The 16,120-nt window shown below is 41.8% G+C and overlaps 1 protein-coding gene across 1 annotated transcript in view; it reads right to left on the bottom strand.

Annotated features, from left to right (window-relative positions):
* Nucleotides 1–8,688: 8,688 nt before the first annotated feature.
* The window catches only part of Atl3 (atlastin GTPase 3), an 81,926-nt gene continuing 74,494 nt past the window's right edge, over nt 8,689–16,120 (bottom strand). The window contains exons 12-13 of the mRNA XM_004656575.3: nt 12,016–12,447; nt 8,689–10,255 (exon numbers count right to left, since the gene is read on the bottom strand). Of these exons, the coding sequence (XP_004656632.1) occupies nt 10,169–10,255; nt 12,016–12,447 (519 nt within the window). The 3' untranslated portion in view covers nt 8,689–10,168. The remainder of the gene's footprint in view (nt 10,256–12,015; nt 12,448–16,120) is intronic.

The raw sequence follows: 16,120 nt of genomic DNA, 5'->3' as shown, positions 1-16,120 counted from the left end.
TCTCTCCAGCCCTGACATCTGATTTATTTTTTATTTTTCGTTTTTTGAGGTAGGGTCTCACACTAGTCCAGGCTGACCTGGAATTCACTCTGTCATCTCAGGGTGCCCTTGAACTCACGGTGATCCTCCTACCTCTGCCTCCCGAGTGCTGGGATTAAAGGCATGAGCCACCATGCCCGGCCTGACATCTGATTTTTAAGATTAGGTTTCCAGTCCATGAAATTTGCAGGATACCTGTTAAACCATAGCACCACAGTATCAGGGGAGGTGGACTTGTCTGACTTCAAAGCTTCTACTTAGAAGTAACGGAGACACTGAGCAAATGGAAAAATTACTTAAGGTTGGAGCAGGCTACAGACACCCTGAAGGAATCTGAGAAGCTGGAGAACAGAAGGCCATCTGCAATAGGGAAGGGGAGGTGGTCCTGGATTCAATCCTCAACACCCAAAAGGAAAAAAATAGAAGGGGAATGAGGAAAGAGAGGTAGCAGGCTGTGTTTGTTTGAATAGATGGCCCCCAATATATTCAGTGTTTTATTAGTTTGTAGTTTGTATCTGGAGCCACCTGACTGAAGGCAGTGTCACTGGGTGGATCTTAAGGTGTGGTGGTGGGTTTGAGATTTCCATCTAAAGATATGTAAAGTGTGCCTAGCTAGAGTTCCTGAAGTGTGCTGTGCTGTGTGGCTTTTGGCTTGTGCTTCTCTCTGTCTGCTTGGACCTGTGAAGGTAGGCCTGCTTTTTCTGCCATTATGGAACTTCCCCTGTAGGCTTCAATAAATATCCCTTCCTCCATAACTGTACCTGGTCTGGAAGTTCATCTCAGCAAACCTGAAGCTTTCTGCAAGAGAGAAGGGGAGGTGGTCCTGGGTTCAATCCTCAATACCCAAAGGGGAAAAAATAGAAGGGGAGAGGGGGAGGAAAGAGAGGTAGCAGGCAAACTGTAAGCAAGGATTGTTTGTGACATTTTTATACTTGAGGACTAGAGGGCAGAGATTCCTTGATGGCATGAGGGACTATGTTGCTTAACAGCAATCAGATGGGAGGGAGCATCTGGGGTGGGGAGAATCTGTGAGCCAACTTGATTCGGAGTTCCCATGTGTTCAGGCCACTGTGGTAATGCCTGGTGAATATGCCAAGTTTGTTTGCTGACCAGAAAAACTGGGCTTTTATGAAAGAAAAAAAAAGTGCAGTATAAACTCTCTTACAAAACACATTTAGTCTTGAAAAGGCCAGAGAGCAAATTCTTGGTGAAAGGTCCTGAGGCTGTCCACTCTCTCAGTGTTTCATTACCACCATCCCAGCCCCCACAAAGACCATTTCAGCATCTAGGTGCTGTCCAGTCTTTTTTTTTTTTTTTTTTTTTTTTGCAAGCTGAGAGAGCTAGAAGACAGAATAAATAGGTGTGGCTGGACCTCAAGCCACTGCAAACAGACTCCAGAGGCTGGAATTTAGGTTAGTATGGGCTCCCCAAAATGGAGTCACCAAAGATAGCAGGATGGTGACAGACACAAGGAGTGGGTCATCCACATTCCTCAAGGAACCACCCAGCCATTATCCCTTCCTTGCCTTACAATTTCCCACCCTCATCCTCTCACGATTTCCTGTAAGTCACCTGGTTACTGGTCTGGTGTCACACCCTACCTATCTTAGATCTCCCCTAAAGAAACTTTTTTTTTTTTTTTTTTAACTTTTCCCTTCCTCACCTTCCTCCAACTGAAGAGCCCTATAAAGCCCGTCTGTGGAATCTCAGGTTGACTGCTCTTGAGAAGCAGTCCTGGCAGCTTGTGTTTTTCCCAAATAAAAGCTTTCATTCTTGCCTCAGAGTGGTCTCCGTGGTCTTGGTCACTACCAGCCCCTGGGATAGGTCTGACTGCAAAGGGCATGACTCAAGCCAGACCAATCAGATGTATTTTCTGGAATGGAAATACACACATCATACGTACACATATGTATTTTAAAAATATGTGTGTACTTGTGTGTATGTATGTATTATGGAGATATATAATATATATATATGTATGTATGTGGTAGAGAGAGAGATATCAAATTGGCTCTAGTTTACAGCTAGGCCTAAGTTTCAGTTTCCCAGAGAGGCAAGCAAGACTTCTGGGAAAAACCACAAAGGGCTGTTAATCAGTAGTGACCCTGACACGTGGCCGGGGAAGATAGCTGCCCAGGAACCTGAGTCAGTTCTTTCAATACCTCTGGACTATGACCAAAGAAAGGACTTGCCTGAGATAGTGGGCTCCAGGGCTGAGTCAGTTTCTGCAGTCTCTAAAACATGTCCAAGGATGATAAAATCTGGGCCACAGCCAAATGTAACTACTGCTTGCTTAGCCAATCACATTAGAAGATGACCTAACCCTCCTAAAATTCCCCTAGCTGTGCTTAAAAGGGGTCTGCGTGATCCTCTTAGGGTCTGTTTTGTATGAATGGTTGACCCCCGCATGCTGGCTAATTCTGCAGAATAAACCACTCTTTGCTTTTATATACTATTTGAGTCTGGGGTCTTTCTTCAGTGATTCTCAGACCCTTACAATATGTATATATATATACATACATACATATATATATATACATATAATATGTGTGTTTAGTAGGGTCAAAAGAGGGCCTTTTCCAGGCGTGGTGGTGCACACCTTTAATCCTAGCTCTTGGGAGGCAGAGGTAGGAGGATCACCATGAGTTCAAGGCCACCCTGAGACTACATACTGAATTCTAGGAAGCCTGTGCTACAATGACACCCTACCTTGAAAAACAAACAAACAAACAAAAAACTCTGGGCTGAAGAGATGGATTAGCAGTTAAGGCACTTGCCTGCAAAGCCAAAGGACCTCAGTTCAATTCCACATAAACCAGATTCACAAGATGGCACAGGCATCTGGAGTGTCTGCGGTGGCTGGAAGCGCTGGCAAGCCCATTCTCTCTCACTCTGCTTCTTTCCCTCTCTCAAATAAATGAATTATATAGATAATAATAATAATATAAAGAGGGCCTCTTTCATTGGGGCACATTTAAGTATGATGACATAAGGCTAAAGCCACTTGAGACTGCCCTCCCCTAGGGCATGTAGGGAGCCCATCTGCAATAGCAGATAATTAATTTGGCCCTGCACACTAATAGCCCTGTTAACATTTAAACTCCATCAGTGCCTGATGTCAGTTTCACTCCATGACACCCAGTAACAAAAAAACATGCCCCTGGTTGCAATTCCTTTGACAGATTGTCAGTTGGAATTGTGTTTTACAATCTGTTATCAACTTATTACAGGCAATATCAACACACCCATGGCAAGCCACAAATCACTCTATTTCTCACCTGCATGGGCCTCCATTTTTCACCCTGGCCCTAAGCCCACAAAGGCACCAACATTAAGGATAACCTCCAAATACTGAATGTTTTCACTGCATTGCCCTGCTAACCAGAGCAACTCCAGGCACCTATGGTAATACCTGGAGGACAGGATGATTGCCCTGACCCCAATGGTGAGTTCCAAATTAGTCTTTCTATAGTACTGCCAAAGAGGATTTGTCTAACTGATTGATCTTGGTTAGGATTTGAAAAATCCAATATCACTTCTCCACTGGCACCCAACCTCCATAGCATGAACTATAGTTGGCTCTGGTGGGACACCAAATGAAAGTGATACAAATCCACGTGACCAAACACTTCCTGTTGACTGTTCAGCAACACAGCCAACAGCACACACAGCCTTCCCAGCACCTCACTAACTCAATAAATAATACATTCTTTTTGTTTGTCAAGGTAGTCTCACTCTAGCCCAGGCTGACCTGGAAATCACTGTCATCTCAGGCAGGCCTCGAACTCACAGCGATCCTCCTACCTCTGCCTCCCAAGTTCTTGGGATTATAGGCGTGCACTACCACACGCAGCTCACAGTAATACATTTCTGTAGGGCAGATGAGGTCTGGTTAACTTGAACCAAACTGTCTTCCTACCTGATACCAGGTCATTAATCCTCTTGAATTTTTGCCAAGTTTCATTCTGTCCCACAAGTCCTTCCACACAAAAGAATGACAACAAAAATACAAGTGATACAGTGCTGTGAACTTTATTAAATGACTTTACAGCTAGGAGTGAAACAGAAACATCTTTTAATATACAACAGCATAACCTCATCCCACTGCACTTTTTCGAAAACTGTATCGACGGACCTTCAGCCCTTCCTGCCTTCTCATAGATAGAAGCTCTTCATATTGTCTCCTCTCTCCTCTTAATCTAAAAGTATCTCTAAACTTAAAAAACAAAAACCTATATTGTCTCAAAGCCATTCAGAGGCAAGGATCTAACAAAAAGTAGTTTTAACAAATCATTTTTAAGAAAGATGAAAAGAAATGGAGAAAAAGATATTATTTCCTTTAAGGCTTACATCTGTAACTTTCATTTATCCAAATTAGAAAAGTTTGGAAGTCAATACAACTTTATTTTATCACAAAAACATTATACTCCAGGTGGAGAGATGGCTTAGCAGTTAAAGCGCTTGCCTGTGAAGCCTAAGGACCCCCGTTCAAGGCTCCATTCCCCAGGACCCACGTAAGCCAGATGCACAAGGTGGTGCATGCATCTGGAGTTTGCAGTGGCTGGAGGTCCTGGCATGCCCATTCTATGTATCTGCCTCTTTCTGTCACTCTCCAATAAATAAAAATAAACAAAAATACACTTATTTTAGTTCTGGCAAACTGAATTCTTTTTCAAAGGAAAAAAATTTCAAAGCCTTTCTGGCTCTACAGCTATCCTGAGATGCTCCTATTACAGGGACTTGGGTCACTAACCTGTCCTTCCTTTTTGATCATTGGTGGTTTAAGGTTTTCTGCTTGAAAGATTTAGGGATTCAAGTCACAGTACCTAACTTGACTACCTTATTTTATTTCTGAGAGAAAGAATTGGCATGCCAGGGCCTCTAGCCAGTACAATCAAACTCCAGACATGTGTGCCACCTTGTATGCATGTATGACCTTGTGTGTATGCCTTACATGTATTCTAGGGAGTCAAACCTGGGTCCTTAGGCTTTGCAGGCAAGCACCTTAACCACCAAGCCATCTTTCCAGGCCGAGTTTGGCTTCCCCTACCCCCCATACCCCAATGTAGAGTCTCACTCTAGCTCAGGCTAACCTGGAATTCACTACAGTCTCAGGGTGGCCTTGAACTCACAGCAATCCTCCTACCTCTGCCTCATGAGTGCTGGGCTAATTTGGCTTTTTAAGAAAAAAAGGACTATAAAAATCGCTTTAAAAAACAATTCTGAGTAAATAGTACACTTTTTACATTCATTTTGGGTTTTGTGTATGTAAGAGAAGGCACTATGTCAGCTCTAAGAAACTTGGACAATCCCTTGGATTAAAGGCACCCTTACGATTCTGAACATAGTAAACCTGGGTGACATTTCTGGTAGCAGGCCTCCTGTTCTGACCCTTAGAGAACACTATCCTCCTGCTCCCAACAATGCCAGAGTGCACTTTGTCCCTCGGAGTTGCCATTCTATGCAGTAGTATTTCTCTCTCCTCTCTCTCTTTTCCTTCTTCCCTCCCCTCTCTCTTTCTCGTCTCTGAATTATCTACAATGTTTACAAGAAATGTATTCCAGGACCATAGTCCAAATCAAGGCTTGGATATAAAACAAGAATTTTTCTTAACAACCCCCTTAGATAAGTCTAATGCACTCAAAGGTAGATAAGAACCAATACTCAAAATATACAGTATGACTTATAAGAAAAACAATTGCAAATGTCTATTACAATAGACTTCAGGGCATTTTTAAATTAATCACACAAATTTTGAACTTTCCTAACTGATGCTCACCTTACGCCCTTGTCCCTTGACTAAAAGTTGCTGTATCCAGGTGCTATCTAGAATGATGTAGCCCATGTTGGCTACTTTTGATGGAAATATCAAATCATACTAAATTATATTCCAAAACAACTCTACAAGAACAAAATAGCTCTCTGAAAATGTCCACACAGTTAAATCATTTTTTGAAATTTTTAAGGAAAAATAAAGCTATATTTTATTGCTTTTGCCTGGGTTGAAATCAACCTGAGTTTCTTGGTAATTCATATGTGTGTGTGTGTGTGTGTGTGTGTGTGTGTGTGTGTGTGTGTGTGTGTGTGTGTATGCACCCAACCTCACCCCACCCAACACACCATTTTAGTGGGCCAGCTAGAACATGCTGGCACCTGCTAAAGAAACCAACTACAAGAACAAGACAGGTTTTTGGGGTTTTTTTTTGCTTTGTGTGAGTAAGAGGGGGAAAAAAAAAGAGGAAGAATAAAGCACAAACAATACTCAGGCAATTGTACCAATAAAGTGGTATTAAATGGAAACCTTAGGCTGGGGATGAAGAACACTTGCTTAGTCTACACAATGCCCTGGCCTCAATCTCGAACACCACAAAAACAGATGGAAAGGAAGGGATGGAGGGAGGGAGGGGAGGAAACAAGACTACATGAGACCAAGTTTTTGGTCTAGTGCTTTTTAAAAGCACTGTGAGAAGCTGGGTGTGGAGGTGCATGCCTTTAATCCCAGCAGTCAGAAGGCAGAGGTAGGAGAATCGCTGTGAGTTTGAGGCCACCCTGAGACTACATAGAGAATTCCAGGTCAGCCTGGGCTAGAGTGAGACTCTACCTTGAAAAACCAAAAAAAAAAAGAAAAAAAAAGAAAAAAAAGAAAAAGAAAACACCTTCAACACTCACCAGTTATAAACCAATCTCCAAAGATTTCTGAGTGAAATGGTCAAAACTTTTTACTATGACAATAAGCAAGTTGGAAGTATTTTAAAACATGGCAGGCTAGGGATGTAACTCTGTTACAGTACACGCCTAGCACGTACAAGGCCTGGGTTCCATTCCTAGTGCCCCAAAACAAAATAAAAATACCTTGGCAACACTAATCTTCTGAAATGAGTTCTTTTAATGGACTCTTTATGCTACCAGGAATGTGCTCCCCATACTGATAAGAACAGTGCCTAGATAGAGGGCCTTCAGGAAGGGCCAAGCAGCAAACACAGAGTAGACCCTGAAGTCAGTCTTCTACAGTGCCCCCAACCCACAAAGAAAACACTAGAGATGGTAACACACAGAGACATTCTTTTCAACTTGGTCAAAATCTCTCCAGGACTATTTATGCCAGGAAGAAAGACAACATCCTGTATTGAAAAAAGCTGATACAAAAAAACATGCTCCAGAAACAAAATAAGTTAAGATAAAGACAAGGGTTTCCTTAGAGTAATTAAACCAAGGTTATTCCTTTATAAGACCAAAACAGAAATGGTTGAAGTTAAACAGTAACAAAATCCTAAGACTATTAAATTGTAAATTTAATAAGTAAACTGTAAATTGTAAACTCACTTATAAAAAAAAGATAATACTTCAGTATTGCAGTGAACTTTACCTGCGTCATCCTCTCTCACCACCAAAAGTAGAATCACAGCCAGATGTGGTAATACATATCTATAATCCCAACACTTAGGAAGCTGAAACAGGAAGTCTGAGAGCTCAAGGCCAGCCTGGACCACCTGTTATAGGCTAACCTGAGCTATATAACAAGACCCTCCCCCGCAACCCAACTCTATTACAGAATGCACAAGAAGGCAGCTAAGTTTCTCCCTATCACTAAGCATGAACCTTCAGATATGGGATGCCACCTGAAAATGCACCAATATTTTAGAAGTGTGCTTTCAGAGTCCAGGCTCTAACCATCATACACTAGAATAGAAATGAATGTTCAAAACAGCAGTCAAAGTTTAGCTTCATTCAGGAGCATGTTAACAGGTTTTAGAAGTTGGGAATTTTTCTAAAATGTTAACAGCAAATGAATAAAATATAAAGAATTTTAGAAAACAAGGCATGTTTATTACACCCAACAAAGTATAGGAAATATTGCAGAAGAGGTGGCAGAAAGATTGTAAGAGCCAGAGGATGGGGAAAAGTACTTTGGAATGCTATCCTCTGGACACAAAATGACCACTGCATTCATGACTTCATAGTAGCTGTTGTTGCCTGCACAATATTGGGTCTATCAATGTGTCATCATGGATGATGGAGGGAGGTAGGCCAAAAAAAAAGGATATCAAAATAGAAGAACTAGTTGGAAAAGAAGGGGTATGGATGGAGACAAAATAATGAAAGGAGATTATGATCAAAATACATTATGTACAGAGCCAAGCATGGTGGCGCACGCCTTTAATCCCAGCACTCAAGAGACAGAGGTAGGAGGATTGCTGTGAGTTCGAGGCTACCCTGAGACTACATAGTGAATTCCGGGTCAGCCTCGGCTAGAGCAAGACCCTACCTTGAAAACCAAAACAAAACAAAACAAAATTATGTACATGTATAAAAATTGTCAACAAAAATAAAAATGTTATAGGACTAGATAATATGAAAAGATTAATTCAGGACTTAGATTTTGTCTAAACCTTCCTGTCTCCCTCCACAGCAAAAAAATCAAATGATCTAAAATTAAGATTTATACATTTCACTTCATATAAATACTTACAAGCAAGTTTTAAGACGTCTTCAAGGTGGGTGTGGTGGCACATGCCTTTAATCCCAGCACTCAGGAGCCAGAGATAGGAGGATCACTATGAGTTTGAGGCCAGCCTGAGACTACATAGTGAATTTCAGGTCAGCCTGGGCTACAGCAAGATACTACCTTAAAAACCAAAAACAAAACAAAACAACAACAATAACAACAACAACAAAAAAAAAACAAAACAACTTTCAAATCCATAGTTGACCATTATAAGCCAAAGGGTAAAAACCCTACATCAGGCTGTTCGGCATTATAAACCCACACAAAATAGGACATTAATTAAGGGTAGTAATATTTGGTAATGTTGTTTCTCTAACCTTAATGAAATTGTATATTTAATGCAGAACACCCAGAAATAAGACATGAGTGAGAGACAAGTTTAACATACTTACATAAAGTTATACTGAATATGAGCAAGGCACAAGATCAAGTGATTTATCAGAGGTCAATGGTTCACTTAAACAGATTTTTTTTTCCTTAAAGTAGCCAGCTTATTCCTTTTATTATAAAACCAGTTCAACAAATTTGCCAGCCAGCCAAGTAAAAGGCCTTACATTCCACAGTATAGTACATCAAATGATATAATTCTTTGAATGTTGCAAATCAAGCAGAATTTTAGCATTGTAAAGACAATTTTAAGCCAGGCCTGTTGTTATAAGTCTGTCACCCCAGCTACTAAAAAGGCTAGTAGATAGAAATTCAAGGCCACCCTGGACTACAGAGAGAGTTTTAAGGCCTGAGACCTTTCCTCAAAATAAAAAGTAAATAGGGTAGAGTACTTCCTTAGTATGCTGGAGGCCCTGGGTTCAATCACCGGGTGGGGGCAGGGCAGGGCAGGGTGAGGGGAAAGACTTTAAATCATAATGTCATTTGCAGTTAGTCTTCAGTTCTGAACTCTTCCAAGTTTTATAAACTTTAAAAAATATTTCATTTATTATTTATTATTTATTTGCAAGCAGAGAGAGAGGGAAGGAGGGAGAAAGAAAGAGAATGAGAATGGGCACACCAGGGTCTCTTACTACTGGAAAGGAACTCCAAATGCATGCACCACTTTGTACATATGGCTTTACATGGATATTGGGGAATCAAATCCGGGCCATCAGGCTTTGCAAGCAAGTGCCTTTAACCGCTGAACCCTCTTTCTAGTCGCGAGTTTTGTAAACTTTTAAAAATGAAATCCTCAAGTGGTACAAAAGAACTGATAAGTTTCACCCCCAAAACAGCGCATTGCATGAGGTTCTCCTCCATCCCCTCCCCCTTCATGTGTGTTCAAGCATGGGTTTGATATGAAAAGGCACTAAGTGGCACATAAAAGACTGAAAACTGCATTTCCATGTTTTCCTTTCAGCTCCCCCACCCTCCCCAATAAAGTGCACAAAGCAGAAAATAATAGGAAAACACAAATTGAGTCTGTAACAGCCAGGAAAGAACTGCTTCCAAAAGAAATGGAATGTGAAACCACACCACAGGAGAGGTCAGTCATTTATTACAGTGCTGTGTTTCAGCTCCTCCCAGATGGTCCCAGATCTGCCATTCCTTTGGAGCTGGACTCGTGGTGGCAGTGGCAGAAACTCAGAACTCTAAGGGCTGCTTGGGCTCGTGTTTGCTCCTCTTGCTATGATGCTATTGAGTTTTTTTATCCACCGGTGGTCTCCCAATAACTGCATCCCTCACAGCAGCCTGAGTAGAATTACCAATATGAGACGAAGCCTGCAAAAGTCCATTCATTCAGTATATTAGTTCATAAAATACAACACAGCACTAAGAAAGCAAGTCCTTGGAGATAAATTTTCAAATATCTCTTCTCCATCAACAGCATGTTGCAGAAGGCGGAAAAGGACTGAGTGGTGAGGAAAATGACAGCAGCTGACTGCTAAGAGTCAGTGGAGCATCTGCTCCACAGCTGGGGTGGAGTGGGGGACTCCCTCACTTCACTCTCTACTAACCTATCTGTTCCTGTCACTCAGAAAAACAAACAAACCAGTCTCAGCAACCTATCAAACTGGCCAGGAATGGTAGGGCACACCTTTAACCAGCACTATCCATGCTGAGGTAGGAAGATCACCATGAGTTCCAGGTCACCCTGGGATCAAGTGAGACCCTACCTTGAAATTAAAACAAACAAACAACAACAACAACAACAAAAAACACCTATAAAACTAGCCAGTTGTGAGGTACACACCTGTAATACTAGCACTTGGGAGGCTGATGCAGGATCTAAAGTTTGAGCCTTTATTATAATGTGAATTCCAGGTCAGACTACACTAGGGAAAGACCCTGTCTCAAAAAAAAAACCATGGTGGTGCACACCTTTAATCCTAGCACTCAGGAGGCAGAAGTAGGAGGATCACCATGAGTTTGAGGCCACCATGAGACTACATAGTGAATTCCAGGTCAGCCTGAGCTAGAGCAAAACCTACCTTGAAAAAACAGTCTTTAAAATCCGAGATCAGCCAGGCTTAGTAGTACACTCCTGCACTCCCAGCACTTGGGAGGGAGAACAGGAGTATGGGATTTCATCCTTGGCTACATATGAAATTTGAGACTAACCTGGGCTACATGACATCTTGTCGCAAACAAACAAAAAACATGGAATCACACTAATGTCTTTTTGGAAAATTATAAATGAAGGCATGTGTGAAGGTACTATGACAAAATCCATTGTTTTATATGCTAACCCAAAATATTAATTTAAAAGACTAAAAATTTGAGCCAGGCATGGTGGTGGACGGCTTTAATCCCAGCACTCAGGAGGTAGAGGTAAGAGGATCGCCATGAGTTTGAGGCCACCCTGAGACTATATAGTCAGTTCCAGGTCAGCCTGGGCTAGAGTGAGACCCTACCTCAATGAGACCCTACATAAAAAACCCTAAAAATTTAATAAGAAATGAAGGCAATGCCATACATTTTCTAACCCAATAGGATTCAAAATAAAACATCTGTTAAGTTTATATTTTTTCAGAGCTCTTAATTTTCAATGAAACAAATTCATCAGAAGATGGGAAGAATCACACAGGAATCATGTCTCATGAATTCAAGAGTATGTAATTGAAATATCCCCATGAAGAAGACAGTATGTCTGAGTTAGAACTTTTTTTTGCACTGAAGTGCCATTTTTAGGTGTGGAAACAAAATATTAAGAATGATACTAATAAACCGGGCGTGGTGGTGCACGCCTTTAATCCCAGCACTCGGGAGGCAGAGGTAGGAGGATTGCTGAGAGTTCGAGGCCACCCTGAGACTACAAAGTGAATTCCAGGTCAGCCTGAGCCAGAAAAGCCAAAAAAAAAAAAAAAAAGAATAATACTAATAGTAACATACTAAAGCATAAAATATAAAGCCCATAGGAAAAAAAAAATGAAGCTGTTTCTCATGCCTTTTAGTATGAAACTCTTCCTAACAGGTAACTTTTTAATAGAAGCACAAATATTTCTTATCAATCTTCAGCCTCCTCAGACAGTACCACTTACCTGTTCTAACACATAGGCTGCACCAAAGTCAATAGCTCCGCCCAGCTCACGATACTGACCAGAATACCTGATGTACCCCCAGGTGAGGAGCGCTATTAACAGCAGTCCAACCATACAGTTGAACAGCTGGGCCACAACCTCAAGACCAATGAAGCCAGTGAGGCCAGAGGCTATGTACAAGGCTGCAATGCCGGTGAAGAGAACTGCAGGGGTTCGGAAGGTGCTGAAGACGTTCTTGCTACCATTGTGCTTGCCGAAGTTCTCATAGAGCTCCTTGATTTCCTCCTCCAGCTGCTGCTGATAACGAAAGCTGAAATCTTTCCCACCCATCTTCTTTGTCTTCTGAAATTGGTCCAGAGCAAGCTGTCTGAATTCACAGTGCTTCTCCTCTAAAATGTCTGGAGACAAATAAGGTTTCTCTCCCCCACAAATCTAAAAATAACAAAATACAGTATTTCAAAAATCCCTTTACATGCCAAATGAAATAACTGAAAAAACACCGAAAAGACTACAGTGCGATATACATACATACATATATATATATATATATATATATATATATATACATACATACATACATATATATATATATATATATATATATATATATATGTATGTATGTATGTATGTATGTATGTATGTATGTATAAAAGAACAACAACAACAAAAAAAAGGGAGGCCAGGCATGGTGGCACATGCCTTGAATCACAGCACTCAGCAGACAGGTAGGAGGACTGTTGTGAGTTCAAGGCCACAATGAGACTACATAGTGAATTCCAGGTCAGCATAGGTTAGAGCAAAACCCTACCTCAAAAAACCAAAATAAATAAATATATATACATATAAGGAAAAAGAAAAGAGAATTTAACTTTAGAAAAATGGACAAGACAGACATGGTGGTGCATGCCTTTAATCCTAGCACTCCAGAGGCAGAGGAAGGAGGAGTCCCTGTGAGTTCAAAGCCAGCCCGCGACTACGGAGTGAGTTCCAGGTCAGCTTGGGCTAAAGTGAGACCCTATTTCAGTGGGGTGGCGGGGTAAGAAAAATGAACAAGGGCTAGAGTGATGGCTTAGTGGTTAAGGTGCTGGCCTGTGAAGCCTAAGGACTCATATTCTATGCCCCAGTTCCCACATAAACCAGATGGACAGTGACACAAGCATAAAAGGCTGCACATGCATACAAGGGGATGCATGTGTCTGGAGGTCAATTTCAGTGGCTGAAGGCCCTAGCACGCCAATTCCCTCACCTTTCGCAAAAGGTCTGCTGGGCGTGGTGGCACACGCCTTTAATCCCAGCATTCCAGAGGCAGAGGTCGGCAGATCACCATGAGTTTGAGGCCACCCTGAGACTACATAGAGGGTCAGCCTGAGCTACAGTGAGACCCTACCTTGAATAAAAAAAAAAGGTCAGTCTGTTGGACTTCCCTCAAAAAAAAAAAAAAAAAAAACAGGATAAAGTCGACAAGATCAAATCTGGGTGTATTGACACACACCTGTAATCTCAGTGTCAGGAGGCAGAGGCAGGATCACTGCAAGATGTAGGCAGAGCTGGTCTACAAAACAAGTAACATGCCAACCAAGGCTACATTACTAGCTCTTATTAAAAAAATAAATAAAGCCAGGTGTGGTGGCACACGCCTTTAATCCCAGTACTCGGGAAGCAGAGGTAGGAGTTCAAGGCCACCCTGAGACTACATAGTGAATTCCAGGTCAGCCTGGGCTACAGACCCTACCTTGAAAAACCAATAAATAAATAAATAAATAAATAAATAACATAACATAACCAGGGTAACAATAATCAGTAAGAACAGTGGTACAGTGGTGAAACTCTTAGAAATGGTAATAACAGGGCTGGAGAGATGGTTTAGCAGTTAAATCCTTGCTTGTGAAGTCTAAGAACCCTGGTTTGGGGGTCCATTCCCCAGGACCTATGTAAGCTAGATGCACAAGGTGGCGCATGCATCTGGAGTTCATTTGCAGTGGCTGAAGGCCCTGACATGCCTATTCTTTCTTTCTCTCTCTCTCTCTCTATCCTATCTCTGTTTATCACTCTCAAATAAATTTTAAAAAAATTAAAAAAAAAAAGAAATGGAGCTGGAGACATGGCTTAGCAGTTAAGGCATTTGCCTACAAAGCCAAAGGACCTTGGTTTGATTCCCCAAGACCCACGTAAACCAGATGCACATGGTGGCACATATGTCTGGAGTTCATTCTCATTGGCTGGAGGCTCTGGTGTAGCCAGATTCATTCTCTCTCTCTGAAAGAAAGAAAGAGAGAGAGAGAAAGAGAGAAAGAAAGAGGGAGGGAGGGAGGGCGGGCAATAACAGCCATGCACAGTCTCACACATGTCTATAATTCCAGCCCTCAAGACATTGAGCCAAGAGGACTGCCATGAGTTTGAGGGTACTTTTTGTTTTACATATGAACTCCCTATCTTAAAAGAAAAAAAAGTCTAAACCTAAATAAGTAAATAAATAAACAGTAACAACTAGAAGATCCAATTATCAGGATGACCTGAAAATAGCCTGTGCCACATCATCTCAAGATAAGTAGCAGCTGGGCATGGTTCCACAAGTCTAGTCTTAGCACTTGCTAGATGGAGGTATGGAGGATCAGGAGTTCAAGGCTAGCCTCAGCTACATAGTGCTTTAAGGCCAGTCTGGGCTACAATGAGACCCTATCTTTATTTAAAAAAGAAAAAAAAAAGGCTGGGAAGATGGCTTAGTGGTTAAGGTGTGTTCACCTGCAAAGCCAAAGGACAGTTTGATTCCCCAGGACCCATGACCCACATAAGCCAGATGCACAAGGTGGTGCATGTGTCTGGAGTTCCTTTGCAGTGCCTGGAGGCCCTAGTGTGCCCATTCTCTCCACACCCCCTCCCTCTTTCTCTCTCTCTCTCAAAAAAAAAAAAAAAAAGCCGGGTGTGGTAGCACATAACTTCAATCCCAGCACTGGGGAGGCAGAGGTAGGAGGACTGCCGTCAGTTCGAGGTCACCTGAGACTACATAGTGAATTCCAGGTTAGTCTGGACTACAGTGAAACCCTACCTCGAAAACCAAAAATAAATAAATAAATAAAAGATAAGGGGCTGAAGAAATGGCTCAGCAGTTAGGGTACTTGCCTGCAAAGCCTAATGACCCAAGTTTGATTCCCTAGTACACACATAAAGCCAGACACACAAAGTGGCATATGCATCTGGAGTTTATTTGTGGTGGCTAGAGGTCCTGGTGTGCCCATTCTCCCCTCCCCTCAAATCTCTCTCTCTCTCTCTGTAGCTGGGTATAGTGGCACACACCTTTAATCCAGCAAACTACCCACATAAAGTCAGATACACAAAGTGGCACACGCATCTCAGGTTGAGGTAGGAAGATTGCTGTGAGTTTGAAGCCAGCCTGAGACTACGCAGTGAATTCCAGGTCAGTCTGGGCTAGAGCAAGACCCAACCTCAAAAAAATAAATAAATAAATAAATAAATAAACAAACAAATATATATATATGTATTTGATAGATTAAGGGCTGGAGAGATGGCTTAGTGGTTTAGGCGCTTGCCTGGAAAGTCAAAGGACCCAGGTTTGATGCCCCAGGATCCATGTAAGCCAAGCATACTAGGTGGTGCATGCATCTAGAGTTTGTTTCAATGGCTGAAGGCCCTGGCACGCCTATTCTCTCTCTCTTTCTCTCTCTCCATCTCAAATTAATAAATAATTATTTAAAAAAATAAATCAAGAAGGACTAAAAGTTTGGGCCTTTTGCTTTCTTGCAAAGCTTGCTGGCGTGGGTTTGATTCCCCAATACCCACATAAAGCCAGATACACAAAGTGGCACACACATCTGGAGTATGTTTGCAGTGGCAAGAGGCCATGGCCCATACTCACTCTCTCTCTGAAATAAACAGATTTTTTTCCCTCAGGCAAGTCCAATGGACTGGCCTTAAAAATTTTTTTTTTTTTAATGTAAGAGAAAGGAGGGAGGGAATTGGCATGCCAAGTCCTCCAGCAATCTCAATCAAACTCTAGACACATGTGCCACTTTCTGTGCAAGTGCGACCTTGAGTGCTTCTATCATCTTGTGCATCTGGCTTACATGGGATCTGGAGAGTCAAATAT

The sequence above is a fragment of the Jaculus jaculus genome, chromosome 1 (assembly GCF_020740685.1).
Source record: "Jaculus jaculus isolate mJacJac1 chromosome 1, mJacJac1.mat.Y.cur, whole genome shotgun sequence".
NCBI lineage: Eukaryota > Metazoa > Chordata > Mammalia > Rodentia > Dipodidae > Jaculus > Jaculus jaculus.
Note: the sequence above shows the minus strand (reverse complement) of the source record. Positions and strands in the feature narration are given on the sequence as shown.